Below are 19,432 nucleotides of genomic sequence, written 5' to 3' on the forward strand. Positions count from 1 at the left end.
ATGGCAAGATCTAACAGGTGTTAAATCAGAAAATAAGCCAGTTAAGGCATCGAATCTCAAATCCACATAGTCAAGATAACTCCATGAATTTTTTGGGCAGTTGGTCTTCCTGGATACGTTGGGACTTGTCCCTCGCCACTCGGTCACTCCGTCGTCGTGGACCCGGCCAAACCCACCATGGCTCCCAAAAATGGTCCCTTTAGTGCCCGCAGGGCAGAGTTTAAAAATTTAAGAAAATGAGTTATATTGTATTTCTGGCAGTCTGTTCAATTCTTACACTTTAACGAACCATTTGTTTTTTAACGTTCTATAAAATTATTTATTAAATGCCAGAAATGAAGACCAGCAGGACCTCGTGATACAATCTTTTTACAATTTTTATGACCCAATCTTTTCTTCTGCTTTACTGAAAACCTCAAAAAGATGAGTGACATGAATCTCTCGTGCCCTGTAAGTGTAAGATAACACTATGGAGTATACAAAAGATCATATCTTTTTTTCAACATGGAGAACATGTTGAATCCAAAAAAGGACAAGATGTGGATGTGGTGTGAGTGAATACTGTATTTTGAGTATCCACTCACACCACATCCATAATGTCCTCCATTCATAATTTGTATGTGGTAAGAGATCTTTGGATACGAATCCTTTTACGAACGGAAAAATAACGGGACTAAACGCTCCATCACTTTTCGTATCTAATGTTATTCTACTGTGACGTACTGTACATCGTTGCGTCATTATTGAATAAAATTTAAATAAATTTTTTAGTTAAGTAATCAGCTTATAATTTATTTATATTTTATTTATCTGGAAGAAGTATTTTACAGAGTTAAATAATTATTGCTTTAACTTTTGTATTTCGTACAATTAAATAAGATTTTACTTAATATCAAGAGATGGCGTTACTATATATATATATTACCGCTAAAGCTCGAAAGCCGTTAATGCGTACATTACCTAGCTAATCTCCATATTAACTAGGATGATCTGTTAAAGTTTCGAAAATTGTTCCATTTCTAGGTAATCTGCACATTACCTACTAGGCACTCGGTAAAGTGAAAATAAGATCTTTGCTGGAACAACAACAACGTTTCTGTACGCTTAAATTAACATAATGTTATTTATTTAATTTTCGATATCTAAAGAATCAAGTTAATACAATCAATCAACAAATTAGTTGATAGAATCGATTATCAATCAGTTAAAAAACTGTAATACAAAAAAACGGTTTAAAATATTATTACAATTAGGAAAATGAATTTGCGAAACATATGATAAAATTGTGCTTACTTATTAGTGCAATCTAAAGATTGGTGACACTTTGAGTTACATAGCAATTGGATTTTGCCACAAGCACACATATTTGTGGTACATTTAGATTTGCAGTCACATTTTCTGAAACCCTGCCCAGTACCAAGGTATTGTTTTATTGCTGTTTGACATAAAATATTTCTACAGCAGGGACATCTTCTTTCGTTAAACATCTCTCTTTACAAACACTGAATTCAGATTTTGCATACAATTGTTTTAAAGTACTCGTTTTAGTACCAAGTTTATAAAAAGCCATCCTCTGTTTTACTAAGAACCACAGCTAAAATTGGGTGTGCATCAGTTTTTGTTCTGTCTTCTTCGAGAAGTAGGGCAAGAAAATGAGAGAAACAAACTTTTAAACTTTAACGATACGGAAGCCGTTAATGTGCAGATTACCTAGGTAAAATGCGGAAAACTCTTGATTCCACACGTTAACGGATCAACCTAGTTAATCTGGAGATTAGCTAGGTAATGTACACTTAGCTGCTTTCGAGCTTTAGCGGTAACAATATATATTTTAAATAATTTTGTAAAATGTTGATAAAATTATATATTGGAAAAAAGATATAATTACGTAATTATTATAATCAATAAAATAATATTTTGCTAAAAATACATTTAATTCGAAAATAAAGTTGGTGAATAACGATCGATCGCTCATCGAATTTATTATTTCGCACCAACGACGAAATATAAAAATAGCCGATGCTATTTAAATACAAATTATATAGAAATTAATAAATTATTTTCTACCTTATTATTATTATTATTTATTTTAAATACTAGATATAAAGGTTCGTTAATGCGGTCTTACGATTTTCTTGTGTTTGTTTATAAACAAGTTAGTTGTCATGGTTACAATTGACAGTTCATTTTTTAAATATGAATCTCATTTATTATCGACTCGCACACATATGAAATACGATAAAAGTCGATAGAAAATGAAGCGGTGTGAATATCTTCTGAAGTTTTCCATGTTAAGGTAAATTTCATTAATTATTAATATTTATAACTTAGACGTAGATCACGTGACAAAAGCAACACGTTTTAAACACGTGTCCTATTTTTTCTGGTAAAGGTGGAGGATTTCGACTCTCTGACTGTGAATTAAGCCACTTTATGGTGTAAGTGTGACATGCCTTCTACATTGGTCGAACCCCATGCCATTTTATTTTATGAAAATGTTTAAAAAAAAAGTTTCTCCTCAAGGAGCTAAGGAGGAGAAAGTTAAGGATGAAATTGTAAGTATTTTTTTTCTTTTACATTTTAATTGTTCATGTAGAATATATTTCCATTTCCATAATTTATCGTCTTAAAAATGGTGTTATATAGATTATAAAGCTTTAAATGTAAAGAATATGACACAAAAAAAAGTATCGAAATCGATTCTTTTCTTCACTAAAGGCAAATAACCTTTATGACATATATGTATAAGCTCGCAGAATAAGGTCACACACCGATTCTTATTATTTTAAAGAATGACTAACGGTGAGAGAACCCATTTTCTAGAAGTAGAGAAAGAATTCTAAAAGGTACGAAGAATTTTTAATTTATTTCATTTAAAATATATGCTCTTCACCTCAAATTAGTAGTGACTTTCCCCTGTAAATCATACTTTTCCTGGTAGCAATGGAGTCGTGCCGGTCATCTATCTCCTTCGGGAGAAAATTTTTGAATTGAAATACCGTGACTTCCGGCTTGCATCGAAAGTTCGTATACAGTTAATCGGAGATATTTATCTAACGCCTTTCTTGAGATTAAGGAAGGACAGATAGATAGGGACGACTGTGGGAATTTATAGATCTACAATTTTTTTCGAATTGAAGCCCAATTAATATATTTAAATTATTATAAATTTTGTTAATATTTTTATGAACAATATTTATAAGTATTCATCAAATAAAATTTAACATTAATAGTGAAAACGAAACCAAAAATAATGCGGCAAAAGCGAACTTTTTTCTAAACGATCGTTACGTGTACAGCGATTTATTTTTAATGCCAAATCTTAATTGTATTATTTAATAATTACTACGTAAAATGATATAATATTAAATAAATATGGCAATTAAATTATTCCGTATATATTTACATTATTCAAAATCCGTTTATATCAGGCGCACACACGATTACATCATTCTGCAGATCAATATGACGATGCGTAGTAAACATAACTTGGATGTTAGCATTGGCATTTTATCTTTAAAAGTGATGTTATATGTTAATTGAATAAGCTTCTATAAGATAAAATTCAAATAGTAATAAAAACGTAGAGCTGCTTTGGGCTTTCCTGCCGAACTGCTGTGTAAGGCAGTGGAGATAGATTTCTGATAAACGATACACGATTAAAGATTTAATGAATTTTTCTGACTTGTTATATCAATGGAAACACAAGCTAACTTTTCTGCAACGTACAGGGCTCTTGAATTTTTGCGACGATGTCGACAACGTTTTCAAAGAGGGGAGCAGGTAATTTATTATACCATGTCTACATCACTTATATCTGAAATTGTTTATTTGCATGATTAAAAAATGAATTATATTTGAAATATTTGAACTTGTTAATAATCGTTTTAAATATTACATATAGTAAACAAAATTCCTTCATTCAGATAAAGTATATATTTATTTAACAGATAATATTGATAAGATTGGCAGTGTAATAAATAGTCACAAATTTATCAATTGTTTAGAAATATTTTTATTAAATAAATTAATAAGTCTGATGTTTGATGTTAATTTTAGAATATGACTGCTCAAACTGCAGAAACGACCCAGAGGAAGAAGTCGGCCAGAAAGAAAAGCAGTCGAAGAAAATCGAAAGCGTCTCTACCTCGGCAATCCAGCAATGCCCCTTCTGTAACTTTTGGAGAAGAACAGCAAAATCGCTATATGACCGCTCAGGGAGAAATAGCATTTTGGAAAAACTTTGCTTATGAAACTCCGGTAAGATAATTTGGCTTTTTGACAATGATTTTTGATATATACTGCATGTATATATCTATCTATATATATATTTCTTAATAATATATTTATATTTTTATAATTATAAAACATTCTTCATTTTGCACAAAATACTAATTTATTCATTAGAATATATTTAATTCTTTTCTTACTTTTCTGTTTATATTTTGTTGTCTTTGAATGCTTTTGTATATGTAGTCTATTCTATTTGGTTATTAAAAAGTTAGACTCTTGATCAAAATCAACAGTTAATAGAGAGAAGCTAATTTGAATAATATAAAAGAAAAAATTGTTTTGTTAATAGAAGCACCACCATCATTGTTGTCATCAAATTGCAATTTTGTAAAAATATGAAATGATGGAAAAGGCAATTTGCCTAATTTTCAGTCTTAAATTAATTGATAGACTATGCTTATCATCAAATTGTATATGTTTTGGTTTAGCAGAAAATAAAATCAATATTAGCTGTATATTGTGTTTACTTAATAAATCTACAGATAAAAATTATTGTAATTTCCAATGTATTGTATTCAACTAGTCAGAGGATTTCTCTTAAGTAAAAATATTGTTGGTTAGGTAAGCTTATCCTAACCCAAAATCTGATTAAACAATATATATAAGATTTTCTTTGGAAATCATAATTATTTATATCTATAGATTTTTATAAACTGCTTTAAAATGTTTAAATTAAAAGTTAAATTTAATTTAAAGGGTAGACCTTTCATTCGTGTAACACATGATATTAATATGGAAGATGTAGCTAATGTGATGATGAAAGATTGGCAAATTGGAAATCCTCGAATAGTTCTTGTCGTGATATCAAATGTTGTGTCACTAGAATGTTGGAAAAACAGTAAACAATTGGATAATTTCAAAAAAGGCCTAATTAAAGTAAGTATATTTTGCAAATTTGCTTTATAAAATTATAGTAATATATAAGCTTCAATGAATTTAATACAGGCAGCTAATTCTACTGATCTTTGGATATTTACTCATGGCACTAATATTGGAATTGTGAAAACTATTGGTGATGCAGTTCAGGAAGAATTACTCCGTAGACAAGCACTTAAATGTCATAAACATCCACATCAAACACAGTTACATTTACCACCATTGAGATTAGTAGGAATTGCAAGAGAAGATATGTTGACATACAGTGATTTACTAGATGGCAGGGTGTGTTATTTTTCATTTAAAAGTTTATAAAGTAGAACACTGATTATCTGAGGTAATATGGACTGATGCTATCTAGGATAACTGGGTAAAATGGAAGATTATGGCCATTTCAGGTTAAAAATTACAGATATGAGTTTTTCAGGGTATCACTTTTAAACTTTTTATTTATTTCTTAGTGAATTTAATCCCATATAAGAAGAACATTTTTTACATCATTTATTATACAGTTAGTACTTACAATAATTTTAAGAATAAAAATGTGTGTTATTATAGTTACATTTTAATATGAATGGGTTGTCTTACATTAAAGTTAAATGATAAAATGTAATAGAAACAAATACTTTGTAATATTTGATATTATTTTAAACATTTTTTTAAAAGTCCTTAGAATTTTTAGTTCTATTGACGTTCTTCCCTTCTATACCTCAATGTTCCACAGTCACCTCAGTATCATTTTTCATGAGATGTCTATTCCAGATATTTTGGGCTCTGTCCCTCAAACTCAGCCTCCCTCATTGTGAGCCTAGCTGAACCCATATTGAACACAGTAAAAATTTTTTTACTATATTCACAATTTTACTGTGTGAACACAGTTGTATTTCTGACATATAAGTACTAAGAGGCTCATAGGCCAGAAATATCTAAAAAAAAAAAATTTACCTCAGAATTAGCCACCCATTCAGTAACTGAAGGTATTCATGACAAAGCTTTTATGAATTATAAGAAAAGTAATGTATTCACTTACAGATTCACCTCAGATAATCAAGATTCTACTGCATTTATGATGATATCTTTAATTAAGATACAGAAATTGAGTTATATTAAAAATTTAACAAATTAATTTTTCTATGCAGATTTATCTAATAATTAATGTAATAGTTAATTAAATTTATTGTAATAATGTTATTGTTACTAGTAAAGGAATAATAGCATTTAATACTAATGTTTCATTAATTTAAATATTTTCAGAGTAATCGTGTTGAGATAGAAAATGAAGGAAATGTTCCAAGTGAAGGAAAGTTTGAATTAAATGCTGATCATTCACATTATATAATTGTTAAAGACAGTACAATTAATAAAACAGGAATAAATTATTTTTTGTTACGCTTGGAACAATATCTAGTTGCTGCTGTAGAAGCTCAAAATTCTATTAATGATAATAAAGCAGGTATGCTTAATTTTTCTATAGCCAATTAAATATGTATTTTTAATATATTTATATAGTGAAATAAAATAGTTTGAATGTATGTTATATATTCAAAGTTTGAAAATATTTTCATATGATACTTATCACAAAATTATATATAAATTTTATTCTTTGTACAAAATATAATTAATAAATTTAGTGTGTATAATTAAATGTTTTGGCAATTCGTAATTATTTTATAATGAGAACAATTACTTTATTAAGGTATAAAATAGTTATATAATATAAATAAAATAGAAGTGCATAAATATTTATTTATATCTTTGTATTTAATTATTAATATTTTTAACATGTAAATATTTTAAAATCAGTTTTTAGATTATTTTGATTGATGCTGAAAGAGGTCATGGTATTTGGCATGCATATGTGCATATATTTATATTAATTACAAATTGATTAATTAATTAATAAGCCTTATTATTGAAAGAATATTATTATTATTATTGATTTATTATTACTGAAGAAAAATATAATTCAAGTGAGTTCATAATAATTTCATTCAAATTATATTTCTTTCATACAGTTTTGCAAAATTTGAATGGAAAAATATTTCAAGTGTCTTTTAGTGTCTTGAAAATATACTAATTACATATAATTTTAGTTTATAGGAAATAACTGAGAAATGGAAAAAGTCTGAAAACATATCTTTTCTAACAAAATGTAACTTTTTAAAATATAAATGAAGTATAAACTACACTATCCTCCCAAATGCAATAGGATACCTGTATTTGCAAAGTGAATTGGACATTAATTATATATTAATTGCAAACCATGTTTCCTAAACTGCTTAATATATCTCAGTGGTATCTGTCATTCCTTATTTATATGCTACTCACTGTTAATATGCCTTGATCCAAGGAAGTTGGATCAAGGCATATTGACAGTCACCAGAATTGAGTCTGAATCATTGTTGATTTGTCATATTAGTGGTTTGTCTGTTTGTGACATTCCCACTAAAACAAAGAGTAACAGTGAATTTCATGATGACCAGTTGAAGGAGAGAAGAAATTATGGCACCAAAATCAAAAAATTGAATGACCCAAAGTGTTGACTTAAAGAAGTATGTGATAGCTGGCTGAGAAGTGTTACAGTTTTCATTTTTTCCAGTGTCCAGGAACATACAGAAATCATCCAACTGACTGAAATGAGTGTTGGTGTCATTACTGTACAATGGAAATTGCATGATCTTGGATATCATGGCTGTGTAGCTGTTCACAAGTTATATCCATCATAAAGCCAAATGCATCACATCATCTAGGTCACATCATTGTCCAATGAACATGTTTATTGGACAATGGAGCAATGGAAGAACATCCTATGCAATGATGAATCATGCTATTCACTGTTCAAGTTAGAAGGATGAGCCTAGATATGGAGAATGCCCAGGGAAAGGCATTTGCCTGAGTTTGTTGTATCAATTGTTAAGTACAGTGGAAGTTCTGTATTGGTATGGGCTCAGCCTGTTGGTTTTAGTGGCAAAAACCATGGTGTAACTAAACATTCTAGATAATTGTATGCTTTTGACGATGTGCTAGTACTCTTGGAATGATCATCAATACTTCCAAGAAGACAATGCACCTTGCCTTAAATCCAGTGCTGTTTTAAGATGGTTTGAGGATGTGGATGTTTCACAATCAGACTTCCAGCACAGAGTTTAAACCTGAACTCAATAGCACCTTTTTGGGACCAGCTGGAAAATATAATCAGAAATTATGCAAACTGTTCATTTATGAGAGAACCAACTGACTGTTTACAAGAGGAATGGAGGAAAATACCAGCTAAGGTGTATCAGAAGTTGTGGAAAGAATGATAGCATATACTCTGCAAGGCATAAAGGTCAAAGGAGGACTCACTAAGTACTGAAATTGCTAATAAAATGTACTATGTTTGGATACTTGGATAAGTATCCAATTATTTTTGGAAGATAGTATATATGATTAATGACTATAAGAAATATGAGATTTGTTATTTGAAATTTTTGAATTCTAATAATGTATAAATTGCAAAATAATGAAATAAAATGTTTTCCTTCTTTTAGCATTTAATTATTATCATTATTATTATACTTTAACTGTGAATTTTGTTTCATTTATATAATTATAGATCCATCAAATCAAGAATACTGTCTTCTTGGTACTATAGAAATACCTGTTGTTGCATTGTTGATACAAGGAGGTTACAATTGTGCAAGATTAGTTTTAGATCATTTAAAGAAAAAATTACCTGTAGTTGTAATTAGAGGCAGTGGAGGATTTGCTGATTTATTAGCTTTCGCTTATTATGAAGTAGAACAGAGGTATAATAATTTAAACATATTAATATTTTAAGAATTTTTAAAATAAATTATTTAAATTCAACTTTTTAATTTTTTTACTGTTTTTATATAATTATATAGACCATATGGAATAATGGATGCAGAATATGTAGAAAATTTTTTGAAACCAGATCTTTCATCTAAAATAGCCTATGAATTTCCAATTTTCTGTGATAATAATTTAGCTAGGAATATGTTTCGTGATAGAATATTGGATTGTGTTCGATACGCTCGTCAAGTGAGTGCAACTTAAATGTTATCTATTAAATGAAAAGCTCATAACTTATTACTTTCATTTGATAATAATTTATTAAATGAAAGTAATAAGTTACAAGTTTCTTAAATTAAGTTATAGTTTGTTTCTTTATAAGCACATACATACATATAAACATTTTTAAAAGCTAATTTTCAAATGTAAGATGACTTTTTTCTTTTTTTCAAAAATTAGTCTCATTTGTACTCATGCTAAATATAATTTTTTATTTGAAATTAAAAGCATGTCAGTTATTAAAATAAAGAAATAAACAACTTTATGATGATGATATCAAATTAAATAATAATAATTTATGGAATGGAAGAACTGAATTAACTATTTTTTGTTTAAATAAAAAATATTGTTTACTGTTTGTAAGTATTTAATTAAATACATTATTTTAAAAATAAATTTTTGGCAATGTATTTGAGTTTTGGCTTCCTTCCTAATAATACAGTATTCAGTCATCAAATTATTAGTTTGAATAGCACTTTTTAATTCTAAACAATTTAAATATGAAGTTAATTAAAAGAAAACAAATTTTATTGTAATTAAGATGAAACAAATTAATTTTTTTCTAATTGTTTGTTACTTTAGAATGGCCATTTATATTTAACCATTTTGAATCTTCATAGTCACACATGCAATCTACAAAATCTTGATGAACACATTTTAAGAGCACTATTCAAGTGTAAGTTAATATTCTGCAAATTAAAGTTTTACTTTTATATATTATATTTTCTCTATAGTTTATTAAATATAATTTTATACATTAAGGTCATAGATCTGATAATACAAATTGGCATGCTAGAATGCAGAAAGATCTTTATTTAACATTAGACTGGAACAGTCCACATGTTGCTTTATCTGAAGTTTTCCAAAAAGACATTTCCCATAATTTTAAGGTAACCAGTGCTTTAAACATTAGATGTTACTTGTTTTAGAGTAGGCTGCATAAAAATATTACTGACTAGTAATGTAGCAGGTAAGATATGGATTATCATGTACACAATTTCACTAGCTGCTAATATTTTTATGCATCTAGCAACATTATTTTCTTAAAATATATTAGTTTAAATTATTGGCATTTCTTATTTCAGTTAGATGCTAGCTGTTGTTAAGTTGTTATTGCAGAAAACAGCAGGCGAACAATGTTGGATAATTTATTATTAATTAACAATAATTATAATTAATAATTTAATCTTTGAATTTTTTGTAGTGTTATTTACTTAAGGGCCATCCATAAATTACGTAAGGTATTTTGGGGTGGGTTGGGGTCAAGGATTTCTTACAATTTCTTACGCAGGGGTAGGGGGTAATAGATATTGTCTTACATAATATCCTTATTTTTATTTTTTGATCTTGTTGAGTGGTGGAGTTTTGAATTTGGCTTCAATTTGGCAGTTACTATTAAGAACGATTGTTGTACTAATGCCATCTTGTGTGCCGTGATAGAATAATAACACTAGCATACTCACTCTCTACACATTTTTTATCATGGGAGAAAGGCCCTGTGGTGGTTTCTCACTTTTTTTTTATTAGAATAAGTGCACCACTACTATAGGTGTATAACACTAAGAATACATAAACCAAAATATATGATACAAAGTAAACATAAAATTAGTATTCAGCTTTTAGTGAAAACTAAAATGTAAAACTAGATATTAGAAATTATAAATAGTCTTTTCTTCCATATTTTTTGAACATAGTTGTAAAAAGCATCAAATAGTGGCTTCTGAACAAGCTTATCGAGTGGAGATGGCCACCTGAAACTAAGTGTAAAGATTTCTAATTTCAGAATAAGTCTATCTTGATCATAAATTGGACAATGATAGATCATATGGTCAATGATGTCTAGGTTTTCTGTAGAGCAAAAGCAAGAGGCAGTTTCTACCCAGTTATACAATGCCAGGTAGCTTCTAAAATTACAATGCTCAGTAAGTAGTTGAGCAGTAGCAAACGTTATATCTCTAAGTGGTGATGAGAAACAGCATTCTACACTAGGAAAATAATCTTGTTATTCTACCAGTTTTACTGCTCAATTACTGTTGATTCCACTTTTGCATAGCATTGTCATAAATATAAATTTTAAGGCTGCTACATGAGAAAGGGATGTGAGTGTAGTCCAAGTCAGTGTCCTTTGCAAAGTCAGCCTTAGTGTCCTTTGCAAAGTCGACTTTGCAAAGTCGACTTAGCCTCAAAGTCAGCTTTTTCATTTCCTAGTATGCCAGTGTAGCCAGGAAAAAAAATATAAAAGTTATCTTATTTACAAGATTTTTAATATGGTGCTGGATATATGTGATTTTATTGCTGTAGAAATTGGGATTTAATAGAGCTTTTAGGACAGACTGAGAATCACTGAAAATGTTGATAGACAGAGTGGTAGTGAAGTGGCCCACTGAACATCTTGGTAGACAGCATCTTCAGCTTGATAGATGGAGGTATGTGTGGGGTATCCATATCTTCTAACATATTTTGGGTAAAATATGTCAGTTTGGAGGAAGATACAGATACTTGAGCCGATATGAAGGGGACTTTTTGGACTCATCTGTGTAGATATTAATGTCTGCATGGTTATCCATGGAGGAAGCAGATGACATCAAATGTACCCGGAGGATAACCTTGTTTACAGGGTGATAGTAGGGTAATTGCAATGTGGTAGCATATAACAATTATAGATAGGAGTAGAGACCATTGTTGAGCCTTGATGTTTGAAGTTCTGATGTAGTAGTTTAGAAACTTTTCTACAATACATAGTGGCAAAGGAAGGAGCTCCACTAGTATCAGAGAAGCATTAATAGAAACAGTTTTGCAGCACTGAAATTGTCAACATTCCATCATGACAATTTCACATTGCCATCATGTCAATGTGACAATTTCACATTGACATGACGGCAAACTGTCTTTGAAGAGAGAGTATTTTACTTGCTACTGAATTTTTACTAGTTACATGACCCCAGCTAGAGGCCACGCAAAGTAGCATTGGTTGTATTACCCCATTATATAGAGTTTTACAACTTTATGATTTAGTCTCCAGGTGCACCTAGCATATTTTATCAGCATGTAGTTTATTTTCTTGGCCTTAGCCAAGATGTAATCAATATGGCAAAGGAGTGCGGTTTCTCTCTATTCTCTCATTTTATTTTATATGACGATTCTGTTTACACGTGCACTAGCTGGTCAACCTGTCAAAGTTGTTTATATCCTTTTGGGAAAATTAAAATTTATATAAAAATGTTATATAAATAGAACTCACTTGTGCCTGTGACCAGTGTGAAATTAATTAATTCAAGTTAACGAACGTTTTCTGGACGCCTTCCGTGTCCTTCTTCAGGTTAAACTGCTGGATTCTATTATTTTTTTAAAAACTCTGTTCCGATCTTTTAAGAACGAATTCGAACGATGATAGTTCGAAAGCACGATGACCATCACGCATGCGCTATATCTGTCGTGTTCCGTGTTGTACTGTATCGTATTCGTTTTTAATCTTTGTATTCTTTTTTATCTTTGGGTCACATGACTTCATGTGTCATCTGGACCCAAATAAATCTTCATGCATCCTCTTGTAATAAAGTTTGCCAAGCAAGCGAAAAAGCTATCTCGTCGCGTGAATTAATGCATGTTGTTTTAGTTTGTGCTTTATGTATCTCTATCGCTTCCAGCCATTTAAGGTGTTCCATCTGAGTTGTTTTGGTTATTAGCGTGGCCCCCACGAAGTCCACATTAATGCCCGGTTCAGAAGCGTACACTGCGAGTGACGTGGTAGCTCTGTTGTATCTTATATCTTTTCTGGACACGGAAGGCGTCCAGAAAACGTTCGTTAACTTGAATTAATTAATTTCACACCGGTCACAGGCACAAGTGAGTTCTATTTATATAATATACACCCCGGTGTGTATGAGGAAGATATATATAAAAATGAATATTATGACATTGATTAATGATTATTTTATAATTAACAATCTTTTTATTATTATTATTAAGTTTTTAAAATAAATTGTTCATTTTTAAATTTGTTCACGTAAAGTCTTTTATAAATAATAGTACCTATTAATTAACTAATTAATAATTATATGTTTTGGACCTAAGGTTTTTAGGGTTTCATAAAAAATTTTTTTTTGTTAAAATTTTTCTATAAAATCATGCCTAAATATTACGTAAGATAGGGAAGGGGAGGGGGGAATCAAAGAAAATATTATGGTTTCTTACAGAGGGGTAAGTAGGGGTCTAGAATGGCCAAAATCACCCTTACGTAATTTATGGATGGCCCCTTATCTTGCTTAATGCTATCATTTATTATTGTCATCAGTTTAGGTGAGTCCCCAAAGTCACTATAATAAGGGATTCAATTCTATTATAATATTGAATTAAAGAAATGTTTTCAATTTATCTGTAATTTAAACTTTATTTAAATTTAAAAATATAAATTTGTTGGTTTTCTATATAGCTATAACAAATTATTTTATGTCTTAGATATTTTTGCATAATATATGTTAGTAAATATTTAGATATTAATTTTTTTTTAAAATATTTTGATTTTCTTAAAATAATTAGGTTAGTAAAGCAGTTTTTGAACAAGCTCTATATCAATCCAACAGAGAAGATTTTATATCATTATTTCTAGAACAAGGTTTTCAAGTACATACATATTTAACACCTCGTCGTTTGAAAAACCTATTTAAAATTGCTCAGCATGAGGAATTTTTTCGTTCTATATGCTGGGAAGGAATACTTGGTCATGGTGCAGTAAGAAAATTTTAACTAATCTGATTTATGTAGTTTTAAGAAAAGTTTAAAAATTTCTTAAAATATAGGTTACGAAGTTAAGTAAAGACTTTCTTGAAGGTGATCTTAATTGGCTTCTTTATAAAGTGACTGGAATTGTTAATTTTGTAAATGGTCAGGAGCTTTCATTGAATGCGATGGGAATGTATCCACTTGATCCATCAGCAGCTGAAAGAAAAGCATTAGCAATTCTTACACTGTGGGCTGTAGTCACCAATCGTGTTAAATTAGCAAAATTGTTATGGAAACATTCTGACCAACCTATTCATCTAGCATTAATTATTTCAATGATGTATAATAGATTATTAATCTATATAGAAGAAGTAAATACTCGGACAGAATTGGAAGGACTTAGCAAGTAAGATTTTTAGAAGTTTACAGCATAATTTAATTTTAATAATAATATCAAACATAAATTTTTAACTAAAATTTATTTAAAAAGGGAATTTGCTGAAATGGCAACTGGAGTATTAGATGAAAGTTATAAAGAGAAAACATGTAGGACTTATGATGTATTATATGAAGAGAGTGCTGATTGGGCATATAAAACTGCAGTGGATATTGCAGCTGATGCTAAGAATCGCACATTTTTATCACATCCTTCCTGTCAGAAATGGCTCACTAATAAATTTTTAGGAAATATTTGTGTAAGAGATTTAACATGGGGAGTTATCACAATACCTGTTTGGTTAAAGGTTTGTGAAATTAATAATGTTTTTTAATTTATAACTATATAAAAATTCCAATTTTCTGCTAAGTAATTTTTATATTTATTTACAATTTAACATTCTATCACATCTTAAAATTATACATCTAAAACTTATAAAGTTGCATAAATCATTTTATTCTTTTTTGTATTATGTCATCATTTATAATTTGTTTGTATTTTTTATTACCTGAACTATTTATAAGAAATGCATTATTTTATATCATGAATTTTTCGTACAGATAATACTTAGTGCGTTTTTGATTGTTCCAATGTATGTTTGGATTAGATTTAAGTCTGATCCTATATTTACAGATGATGATGATGAATCAGGTAGGTTGATTTCATTCTGTATTTTGTCTCATAAAAAAATTACAATAAAACATTATAATGATATCTAGTTAATTAATCAGATGGTATGTAAGTTTTATTAATTACATTACAGATAAAACAATCAGTCATAAACATATAATTGTATAGCATAACAGTTTTTGTTTAATATTTTTATTGGTATATTTCTTATGAAAGTAAAAGTTGAGGATTATATCTATTGTCGAGAAAATTTTTAAATAGTTTAATATAGAATCAAAATGATATCATAAATCTTAATTAATTTCTTTTAATCTTTTTAACATTATTCATGCAAATACTTAATTACATTTATGCTTTAAAGAAAAAAAAGCTGTTACTCTCTGTACTCATAAAAAAAATCTATTTTATCAGGTTAAATAATTTTAATAGCTGGATTGTTTTTCATATTTGAAAGATAAAAGTCTTTTGCAAAATTAAAAAAACAGTTTATTACAATTGCTATCTATACAATTGTAATAATCTACTATTATTCAAATTTTATCATAAAATATTATATGGGAAAAATTATATAACAAAATAAACAAGTTGTTAAAAAAACACAAAAATTAAAATTTTAATATGTTCAATCCATTTTTAAACTTTAAAATAATATTAAATACTAATTTTAAATACACAAATATTTTTCAATAAAATATAAAAATATTTTATGCATATTTATTTATTTTTATTATTTTTAAATGTTTTAAAAATGAATAAGTGTACATTTTCTTAAAAATTATTGAAAAATTGAAAATTTAAAATTTAACCTTTTATTACATAAGCTTAAACTTAATTGTTGTTATGTTTATGTAATACTGTATGATGCTTTTATGTAAACAAGTAAGATTAATTTAGTTTACAAATCTCTTGTGATTTATATATTAGTTTATATATGCCAATTCATGTCTTTATATATATGTATATAAATTGGATATAAATCTTTGAATTTTTTATGAAATTATATTTTTGTTTACAATTTAGCTTTTACTTATAACTTGACTTGCTACAAATAATAAATAAGTGAAAAAATTAGTTAAGCTTTTATTTAATGTGACATATATGTACATTCAATGATTTTAAAGGATTATGTGACAGAGAATTTGTTAAACAAATGCAAATGATTTATTTTTACATCTTGCTATTACTGTGTATAACTACCAGAAACTTATTATGTATTGTTTTTATTTTATAGAATATGATTCTGATGAAGAGAAAGATGAAAGAGATGGTGATGAAGCGATATTATTAGATAACAAAAGAAATACATTAACAAAGTATAAATTATTATAAAAATTTTAAATTTTGTAAATTTTAGATGTGTCAAATTTTTATCTATTTTTTAAATTTTTTTCTTAACATTACTTCTTAAATAAATAAATATATATTTTACAATAAGTTTTAAACTTTTATTTTATTTATTCTGTAATAAACAGGTTAAAAACAAATAATAAAATTTTCCAAGCAAGAAACCCAGTAAACTTTTATGATGCTATGAGAGTAGTGTTGTTATATTGTAAACTGCTGTAAGGTATCATTAGCAAAGAATGTGTTAAAGAAAATTAGTTTTTTTTAATTAAGCAAATTAAAGAAAACTTATAAAATCTCATGTTAATTATTAATTAACATTACAGTACAAGCTTTGAGAAGAGAAAGAATTCTATTGGCTTTACAATTTTAATTTGTATTTTGCTAAAAAGCTTACAAATTATTAAATTATTGAAAATGATTAAAATTTTCAAAATAAATTATTCATAATTGAAAAAAAATGCTAGGGTAGATGTACCAGTTTTGGCCAGTGTAGTACCAGTTCTGGCCAGAAAACAAATTTAACTTAAAAATATAATCACAAATGAAACAAACTTTTATTGTTAACTGTGTGAACAGTTAACAATAAAAGTTTGTTTTGTTGAACAGATTTGAATATGTGGTGATTATATTTTTAAGTCAAATTTGTTTTCTGGCCATAACTGGTACACTGGCCAAAACTGGTACATCTACCCTATGTTATAATAGATTTTATCTTTTCTTCAAGTTAGATAAAATAAGGCTTTATATTTTTAATTATTTAGCTTTTCTTTTATATTTATATAAATAAATTTGAATGCCTTTTCAGTTTTTTATGATTGATAAAATTAATTTTAAATTTAAAATTAAAACTAAAAAATAGTTTAATATATTAAATATTATACAGTCAAGTCTGTTTGGATAAGGGAGCATGATGCAATTGCTGAATCATGTTCCTTTATCCAAAGTAACAAGATCACCCAGGGAATTGTTAATTATAGTAAGACCCTGCTTAACACGGGGGATGCTTTCCTAGATGACAAAGCACTAAGCGAAACAGCGTTAAATGAGACCATTTTAACATAGATTAAATAGGGATAGGGGGACACATGACCAAAAAATAAGCAAATTTACGTAAAAATAACTTATATTATTATGCAAAACTTTTACTATAATTTTATGTTAAATAACATATAAACATATGCGTAAATATCCTGCTTGTCTACATCTCCTGTATTGATTAAGTTGACAATTTTGTCAACCTAACGATGCAGCAATAGGCTCTTCTCGATGAGAATTCTTGGATACCTTCAGCCATAACTTCTTCCACACTCCATTTATGCATTTATCAGTTAATTCTTGCCAAGCAAAGTTGATATTTCTTATGGCATCTATGATGTTATATTTTTTCCAAAATTGCACAAAACAAACATAGATTTAAGGGAAGAACAGTGGAACCTCGCTTAACGAGCATAATTTGTTCCAGAGTCTTACTCGTAATGCGAAACAATTTTTTCCATAGAAATTAATGTAAAATACGATAATGTGTTCCATGCTGAAAAAATGCTCAAATGTTTTATGTCTAACATTTATCAAAAAAAAATTGTACAATATACACTGTTAAGGAGCGTGAATCATCATCATTTCTTCTAGTGCGGAATGAACCATCCTGGAATGAGAATTCGATTTGCAGAAACAAAAAAAAAATCACAGCTAATATATTTGATAAACACTCCAAACAATATGCCAAATTCTTGGGTTATGTAAAGGCTATAATTAAATATTAGAAATTAATTAATTTGTCTACAGGTAGGCAGTTACGTTTTCATCTCATATTAAATTTAATAATTATAAATAGTTAATTTTTAATTCAAACATTTCTAAAATTTAATTTGGAATCGGTCATTAAATTTAATAACCCAAGAATTTGGCATATGGTTTGGCGTGTTTATTATATAACGGGCTATGGTTGTCGATGTTTTTAAAGTAATATGTGTGAACACAAGTTTGGAAAAATATGTGATTACAAGTGACAGTAAGATGCTAGTGGAACGAGTGCTAAACACTGACTGATGGCGCATGCTGCATGCGCACAATTCGGAACTTCCCCTCTCCTCGTCACTCGTTATGCAAAACATCACTTGTTAAGCGAGGCAAACTTTTACAATTTGTTTTACTCATTGTGCGAGGTGCTCATTAAGCAAGGTTCCACTGTACAGTGCTATGATGAATTGCACCTTTTGCTGATTGGTTCGTGTTTGAGAATAATTGTATTATATACGAATCAATGAAATACCACGTTAATTTGAATTGGCATAAATTTTGAGCATTTTTTAGGCATCAAGTGGACCATGTTATATTGAATCGGCATTAAGCGAGGCAGGTCTTACTGTATATACAATTTTCTTCACTTTTTCCTGTCTTAGGAGCTGTATGTAACTTATAACACAATTGGAAATGCTAAAATTCATTATTAAATAATTTTACTATACTTACAAGTACAGGGTAAATCAAGAGGGTCTCCTCTATTTTGAAAAATCACTACACATGTATTGTTGATGATACTTCAATGAACATGTAACAGTACATGTAGAAACTCTAAAAAGTTCTTTTTGTCCATACAGGTGCTCAATATGTGCTCTGTGGTGATATGGCACACATCTACACAGTAATATAGTTCTTGCTACATACAGCTCAGCATGTCTGCTTGGATGTCTCCATAACATTGACAGTGCATGTCTTTAGCTCTGTTATGTCAGAAGGCAATGGTGGTACAAACACATTATCATTAATGTATCCCCACAAGAAAAAGTCATAAGAAATGAGATCTAGTGGCTGAGGAGACCACTGTAACAATCAATTGTCAAAACAATACTTTCATGTCTGATCCAGTGTTGTGACAGGAATGTGTTTAGTAGACACAAACTATACTGAACAGTGATAACAGACTTGCTAGCAGAGAACTCAATCATGCAAAACCTCTTTTCTGCTGCAATGGCCACCATTTTTACTCTATTCCACTTGGTGGCAATTCTACATAATTACATCTGGTGGGAGAGATATGAAGAATACTTAGAG

At 28.8% G+C, this 19,432-nt stretch overlaps 1 protein-coding gene across 3 annotated transcripts in view; it reads left to right on the plus strand.

The window, feature by feature from the left end:
- LOC136978105 (transient receptor potential cation channel subfamily M member-like 2) overlaps positions 1-19,432 on the plus strand; it is a 43,718-nt gene that overhangs the window by 9,008 nt on the left and 15,278 nt on the right. Inside the window, exons 1-14 of one of the 3 annotated variants that reach the window (XM_067273759.1) lie at positions 2,461-2,555; positions 4,060-4,260; positions 4,990-5,169; positions 5,239-5,454; positions 6,424-6,622; positions 8,765-8,957; positions 9,057-9,213; positions 9,826-9,919; positions 10,006-10,133; positions 13,783-13,974; positions 14,043-14,371; positions 14,456-14,708; positions 14,962-15,052; positions 16,263-16,344. In XM_067273759.1, coding sequence (XP_067129860.1) covers positions 2,475-2,555; positions 4,060-4,260; positions 4,990-5,169; positions 5,239-5,454; positions 6,424-6,622; positions 8,765-8,957; positions 9,057-9,213; positions 9,826-9,919; positions 10,006-10,133; positions 13,783-13,974; positions 14,043-14,371; positions 14,456-14,708; positions 14,962-15,052; positions 16,263-16,344 — 2,396 coding nt within the window. In that variant the 5' untranslated portion in view covers positions 2,461-2,474. Of the gene's footprint in view, positions 1-2,460; positions 2,556-3,437; positions 3,784-4,059; positions 4,261-4,989; positions 5,170-5,238; positions 5,455-6,423; positions 6,623-8,764; positions 8,958-9,056; positions 9,214-9,825; positions 9,920-10,005; positions 10,134-13,782; positions 13,975-14,042; positions 14,372-14,455; positions 14,709-14,961; positions 15,053-16,262; positions 16,345-19,432 lie in introns of those variants that run through there. The other 2 variants (XM_067273758.1, XM_067273760.1) reach the window with 2 other exon arrangements.

This window comes from Centruroides vittatus, unplaced genomic scaffold, assembly GCF_030686945.1.
Source record: "Centruroides vittatus isolate TY-2023 unplaced genomic scaffold, ASM3068694v2 contig_488, whole genome shotgun sequence".
NCBI lineage: Eukaryota > Metazoa > Arthropoda > Arachnida > Scorpiones > Buthidae > Centruroides > Centruroides vittatus.